Source organism: Austrofundulus limnaeus, unplaced genomic scaffold, assembly GCF_001266775.1.
Source record: "Austrofundulus limnaeus strain Quisiro unplaced genomic scaffold, Austrofundulus_limnaeus-1.0 Scaffold569, whole genome shotgun sequence".
NCBI lineage: Eukaryota > Metazoa > Chordata > Actinopteri > Cyprinodontiformes > Rivulidae > Austrofundulus > Austrofundulus limnaeus.
In genome coordinates this window covers 203,414-210,956 of record NW_013952971.1, presented here as the reverse complement: position 1 = coordinate 210,956, position 7,543 = coordinate 203,414, and the positions used below count along the sequence as shown (strand labels likewise).

General features: G+C 41.9%; 1 protein-coding gene across 1 annotated transcript in view; it reads left to right on the top strand.

The window, feature by feature from the left end:
• The window catches only part of LOC106530869 (atlastin-2), a gene marked incomplete in the record, with an annotated part of 43,224 nt that extends 35,931 nt beyond the window's left edge, over positions 1-7,293 (top strand). The window contains 1 exon segment of the mRNA XM_014026579.1: positions 6,283-7,293. Within this exon segment, the coding sequence (XP_013882033.1) occupies positions 6,283-6,393 (111 nt within the window).
• Between the last annotated feature and the right edge of the window lie 250 nt (positions 7,294-7,543).

Here is a 7,543-nt window from a genome sequence, read left to right as displayed (position 1 = left end):
CCTCCACTTCTTCTCCCATGATGGAAACAGGGTTTGATCTGAAATCTACAATCATCTCTTTTGTTTTGTTGACATTCAAGATGAGATGATTGTTCCCACACCATGCCACAAAGCAGTCCACCAGCTCTCTGTACTCAGCTTCCTGTCCATCTCTGATACACCCAACAACTGCAGAGTCATCTGAGTACAACAACAGACCCACAATCCCATTCTCACCCTCCAGTGTACCTCCAGGAACACGGAACAGCTTCTCCAAGTCCACAAGACTGCATGACCCCTAAAATAACAATAAGCTGACAAACTTAAAAAAGAAAGAAAAGATTATTAGAATAAATTAATTTAACACAAAGTCAAACATATTAAAGGGTTTAAACATTGGAATTATACATGTTTGAGGAAAAACAATAACAGAAGATCTTTTTCTTTTTGATTTTTTTTCTACCTGGATTACTGAGATGCATTAGGACAATAACATAAGATTTATTTTATTTTGTCTTATCAGCAAACAGCAAATCTCTATGGGGTCAAACCTCTCCTCTCCCCAGACTTAAAGGGGACCTATTACGCAAAATTCACTTTTTAAAGAGTTTTTTTACTCAACTTTGGGTATGTACTGCTTAAGAAAACAGTCCTAAGACCAAAAAAATGCACCCAGGTGCATATTTACTGTAAGTAAATGTATTTTTAATGTATATTAATGACAAGTTTTATACTTCTGTCATTTTGTGATGTCACAAGCCGTACGACAACCCACCGCCACCTGCGTTCAGCCCCTCACCTAGCAACCCCCAGGTGAAGCTCCACCTCCTCAGTATAAAAAGCCRTCACGGTTGTTGTTGTGTAATGTGTAGCTCGTTTCACAACAAGCCTCCAATAGGGCAATGGGTAGAGTGTTGGACCAGAGAGTGGGAGACCAGGGTTTGAGGCTGGCATGGACAGAGTTTAATTATTTATTTATTTTCGTTCGTTATGAACACATTTTCTCATGTACCTCTATTGTTTAGCTTATTAAAACCTTGTTAAAGCCTATTTGTTCGAGTTTCTGAGGTATTTTGACCGCTGCTGCTNCTCTGTCTCTCTCTCTCTCTCTCTCTCTCTCTCTCTCTCTCTCTGTCTCTGTCTCTCTCTCTCTGTCTCTGTCTCTCTCTCTCTCTCACACACACAATAAAAAATTTGAGCCTTTAATAAAACCTTTTCTGTGTGAAGGCAGCGTTAAATCTACTGCTCTCTTTTTTTTTGGTTTATATAACTTTGTTTTCACTCTAATTAATTCCAAATACTTGGTGCCACTTGAAGCACAAACTTATCTGAATGTAGAATCAATCAGGAATATTCTGCCATAACCTTTGGTTTTTCTAACTTTTAGAATAGTTTCACATCATTTCAAAAATAAATTTCTCCAGAAATATCCATCCATCCAACCATCTATCCAGCTACTTGTATGTTCTTCTTCTTATCCGGGGTCAGGTCTCGTGTACAGCAGCACAGAGACCCAGACTTCCCTCTCTCCAGACACTTGGGCCAGCTCATCTGGGGGAATCCCAAGGTGTTCCCAGACCAGCTGAGGAACATAGTCCCTCCAACGTGTCCTGGGTCTTTCTCTGGGTCTCCTCCCAGTGGGACGTGTCCAGAACACTTCACCAGGGAGGAGTCCAGGAGGCATCCTAACCAGATGAACCACCTCAACTGGCTCCTCTCGACGTGGAGGAGCATCGGCACTACTCTGAGTCCCTCCTGGATGACTGAGCTTCTCAGCCTATCTCTACGGGAGAGCCCAGCCACCCTGCGAAGGAAACTCATTTCGGCTGCTTGTATCCGCAATTTTGTTCTTTCGGTCATTATCTCATCTATGGTCTTTCGTGACCAATGATGAGGGTAGAAACGTAGACCAACCGGTACAGCGCCCACATCACTGCAGACACAGTACCAATCCACCTGTCGATCTCCCGCTCCATTCTTCCCTCAATCATGAACAAGATCCCGAGATACTTAAACTCCTCCACTTGGGGCAGGACCTCTTCCCTGACCCAGAGAAGGCACCTTACCGGTTTCCATCTCAAGACCATGGTCTTGAATTTGGAGGCACTGATCCTCATCCCGGCCGCTTCACACTCGGCTGTGAACCGCTCCAGTGAGAGCTGGAGATCAGGATCTGATGAAGTCAACAGGACCACATCATCTGCAAAAAGCAGAGATGTGATCCTAAGGTCACAAAAACGGATCCCCTCAACACCTTGGCTGCTCCTAGAAATTCTGTCCATAAAAGTTATGAACAGAATTGGTGACAAAGGGCAACCTTGGCGGAGTCCAACTCTCACCGGAAACGAGTCCGACTTACTACTGGCAATGCGGACCAAGCTCTGGCACCGGTTGTACAGGGACCTAACAGCCTGTATCAACGAGCCTGGTACCCCATACTCCCGGAGTACACCCCCCCTCCCCCACAGGAGTCCCTGAGGGATACATTCAAATGCCTTCTCCAAGTCCACAAATCGCATGTAGACTGTTTGAGCAGACTCTTATGAACCCTCCAGGACCCCGCTGAGGGTGTAGAGCTGGTCCAGTGTTTCCCGACCAGGACGAAAACCACACTGCTCTTCCTGAATCCATGATTCGACTATCCGACAGACCCTCCTCTCCAGGACCCCTGAATAGACCTTACCAGGGAGGCTCAGAAGTGTGATCCCCCTGTAGTTGGAACACATCAGGGGAACTGCCCCCAATGTTCACATAATATTGTAGAGTTGCATGAAACAACACAACCACAACACCCAGAGCCTTAAGGAACTCTGAGCGAATGTCATCCACTCCCGGCACCTTTCCACTGAGGGGCTTTTTAACCACCTCGATAACTTCTGCACCAGAGATTGGAGAGTCTGACCCAGGGTCCTCAGGTTCTGCTTCCACATTGGAAGATGTGCTGGTGGGATTGAGGAGGTCTTTGAAGTAACCTGCCCACTGGCCCACTTGGACTTCCGATACCTATCGGATGCTTCCACAGTCCCACAGGCCAAAAAGACCCGATAGGATTCCTTCAGCCTGACAGCATCCCTCACCGCCGGTGTCCACCAGCAGGTTTGAGGGTTGCCGCCACGACAATCAACGACAACCTTGCGGCCACAGCTCAGGTAAGATTCTTCGACAATGGAGGCATGGAACATGGCCCACTCGGACTCGATGTCCCCCGACCTTCCCCGTAAAATGTTCAAAGTTCTCTTGGAGGTGTGAGGTGAAGCTCCGTCTGACAGGAGACTGACAGACGTTCCCAGCAAACCGTCACTATATGTTGGGGTCTGCCAGGTCTGACTGGCATCCTCCCCCACCAACGGAGCCAACTCACCACCAGGTAGTGGTCAGTTGACAGCTCCGCCCCTCTCTCCACCTGAGTGTCCAAAACATGCGACTGCAGATCAGATGAAACGACAACAAAGATATTTTTAATTACTTTTAACAAACTTGCTCTATTTTGTCATCTTGTGCTTCTTTTACTTTTTAGGTACTTTGCCTGCTAATTTTAGCCTTTGAAAATGGTATTGCTACATTTATCCTTTAGCTACAATTTTGCTACATTTAGTGTTGAGTTAGTTTTTTGTCCTTTTTATTTTGTAGTCTTTGTTTTGCTACTTTGCTAAGCTTAATATTAAAGTGCCTGTGGCATCAAATTTCACTAAAAAATGAATACATTTTTGGAAAGAAAATCTTAATAAGATGTTGCAAAACAAGTTTCACACTGCCGAGACTAACAGTTGTTGAGATATTCACATGTGCAGAAACAGGAAATGATGTCAAAGAGGAATGTCTGCATGTAAACAAAGTGCTACAACAACTAACAACAGACTGTGGAAAAGAACCTGATGTTTCTTTAGATTATTTTGAGTCTCTATCAGAGAGATGAAAAAGAGTCAGAGTTCAAATAATACTGTAAGTGTCTCAATCCATGGGTTGCAACCGACGTAGACACGGCCCATGCTGGTCTCAGTCTATGTGGGTCGTAGGCTGCTCGTGTTGGCTGCATAAACGGCTGTGAAATGAGACGTCTAGTCAACGGAAGACGTGCATGACCACACACTGCCTCACTACCATGGTGATACATTTTTTATCACAACGCTTCAGTTGTTTTTTTGAGGTATAACTTCATAAAATTCAGTTTTAATAGAAAAATGTTACAAATAAATAAATAAAAAAGCATTAGGGTAATAATTTGGGTTTAGCTCCAGTACCAGTACTTGTAATTGCATTTTATTTAACATCTCGTTGCAACAAAAAGTTTCTTCAGCTAAGTTTTTTAACTTACGTTCTTCAGTCTGTGATAAATTTCCAAACCCTACTGTAAAAAAAAAAGTCCACCATCACTGTTTTCCTGGTTTATTTGCTGACGATGCAATGAATTCTAGGATACGGTCAGCTGTGTAGGATAATCAGATGCAGTCTATGTTTTGGGGGTTTTGTCTGTTGCATTTGTTGGCTGCATGAGGAGGCACCTATGAATTGGGACAGTCTACGGAAGGGGTTCTTAACCTTTTTGACCTACGTGAATTGATAATTATTCTAAATCTTGGTTTAATTTGTATTGTATTTGCAATACAATACAAATAATATAACTAAATAAAATACACTTACAGTTTAAAAGTAAAACTCTTGTCAAAAAATCACAAGACATGATTATGACAAATATTTTTATATTGTAACCTGCCCATAACAATTATCTGAACAAATACAAAGGTCAGTCAACACACCACTCATGCTTATCAACACAAAAACATTTTTAACATAAACAACAACAAAAATAGACAATTCAATAAAAGTTGTGATCATAAAAATATTTAATGTAAATGTTTTAAATAAAAAAACAGTAAAAATAACTTTGATAAAGTACAAATGAAAATAAAGCCTTTTTAAACTTTTACAACCAGAAGCTGCTCTTCACATTAGTGACAAACAATAACAGTAACAACAGCTTTTTGACAAGTTAAAAATTTCTTTAAAATACATTCAAAATGTTTAAAAATAAACTACAAAAAATTAATTTAAGGTGCAAATTAAAATATAGTTGTATCTGCAACTGTATTTGATAATGTTTTGAACTTTTAAAATATTACATGGTAAAAACAGAAGCTGCTCTTCATATTAGTGACAAACTTTGGTGTTTTTTGATGAGTTACTTTCATTTTTGCTTCTACTTTTCATTTAAAATAAGTTTCCATTCTCGGCAGGTTTCTAAGGTTCTTCTTCTACATACAGTATTAAAAATGTTGTTAAACAACTGAGCGGCGCACTATCGCAACTAGTGGTGAGAAAGTGTATTGCACCTTTTTTAAAATCACTGTTGTTCTTTTGAGGCCCTCAAGGTGGCGATCTGCCGCGGCCCGTAGGTTAAGAATCTCTGCCATAATTGGTCTCCTTTAACAATTCCAGCTCTGCTGAGAACTATATAAAAAAAGAAACTTTCCTTTCCTCTGGGAAGAAACATGTTCCCATAGAGATTAGCTGTTTGTTGATAAAACAAAATAAAAACAAATCTTATGTTTCAGTGACATTTTGGGTTTTTGTTTTTGTTTTAGTTAGATGTACATTTCATTTACTTTAGGTCTGAATGTTGTTTCATCAGTCTGTCAATAATTAAACCACAAAGTTTTCAAAAGAAGCAATAAGAGTATGTTATTGAACCACCTTTTCCACTAGTGCCACTTAGTGTAGTGTCGGTACGGTTCGGTTCCAAGCCATTTCCATTAGGCCAGATTCATGGAACCGGCCCATTTTTAGTACCTACTTGGTTGTGGTCAGCTCTAGCTGACACCAAAATGTGACGTCAGAACACTGTTTGTCACTGATTGGCTAGGGGGTGGAGTCACTGGTTGCATCTAAGCTGCTCAAGACTCCATTTTTTTTTTTTCAATTGTAGCAGTGACATTAGTCTTGTTTCCATCCAATTTGAATTTTAATTTTTAGCAAATTTTTAAAATTTCAAAAGTTATTCATCAAATGTGTTTTAATCTCTGATTTTGCGCATTACCTTTATTTATTTTATTTTATTTTTTCGAAAAACCCCAAAACCACCTCCACCAACCGCCCAAAACACACCCACTGGGAACGGACTGGACCGTCAATGGAAAAGCACCCAAACTGACCCGTTCCAACACTGACCGTACCGACACTACACTAAGTGGCACTTTTAGAAAAGTGACTTAAATGTTCTCGAGTCTACCTGTTGAACTATTCACATTCCTTTCTATAGTTTACGTTGAGTTGTCTGTCCCTCACCACCTCCTCTGTCTCCTCCAGATTTTCTCCAAACTCTTTGAGGTGGCTCGGAGTCGAGCTCCTTTGGGAAGCCTGATCCCGGCACCGCGGTCTCGGCTCGCCTCCAACAACAACGTCAAGAAGAAAAACTAGCATCACGCCACCATTTATTGCTTCACTTTCTGCTTGGTTTGAAACTCTGTTGTCTTATGTTGACCATAGATCAGGGTTCCTCAGCTGCAGGTTGAAGGACTCTGTAGTTTCTGGACGAAGCAAGTGAATGTGTTGGGTCATTTGTTGAGTGTGATTCAGGTATTTATTGGAGGGCGTGGTCGTTGCTGTCACCATCTCCACCTTCATCGCCATGTATGTCAGTGTGTAAATGAAGAGCACGACCACCTTCTCTATATGCTCATCGTGGTTCAGATGCTGAGCTGTGTTCAAACCCAGAGTTTACAGCTTTCCTCACGGTTCTCCCAGGCTCAGGTCTGAACAAACCCAGGGAAGGTTTGGGAACCTGGGTGTACCCAGAGTCCAGCAGGTCATGTTTTAGTTAGTCATCTGAATTTCATTTCATTTAATGTTGGCCTACACTGACGTGTCAGTATTTTATCATCAGTACACCGAGCAAAAACTGTTCAAGCACTCTGTAATCAAACCCTGCAGAAACCAGGATCACTGAAGACCAGAGGACTTGGTCACGTTGTAGCAGAGAAGTACCAAATGAACTAATGCCCTTATGGGACGGTTGCAGCTCTAACTTAGATCACAGTGATGCTTGTTGTGATTCCACACTTAGCTTTCTTCACCTGATTCTTTTCTACAGAGCTACAGAAAGAGGCTAAACACGTTGTATTCTAGGCTTCCTCTGATTGTCCTCGCAGTAAAACGTGAAGGATTGAGAAGCCAGCAGGCAGATTTGTTGCTTCCTGTCCATCTAAAGCAGAACTGGTTTGTCAGTTTGTGGAAAACATCAGACTTCTTAGTTGAAGGCTTCGGCTTTTATTTCTCCTGATGTTGCAGGTCAAGAATTAAAACTATGAATGATGAAAAGCACTCGGCCTTTTTTTAAATCAAGCTTTGATCAAATGAGTCTGAAGAGCTGGACTGAGGTCTGAGCTTCAGGTTCTACACAAATCGGTTTACTTCCTCACAACATCCAGTACGCAGGGAGAATCTGAACTTTTGTGTGGTTTGAGTCCAGTGTGTGGCCTTCAGCAGGCCCAGCACCACGGCTGTTTGTAGAGCTAAATTTGTTCTGAGTCAAGTAAGGGGTCTCTGCAGTAGGTTTTGTCCTGTGGGC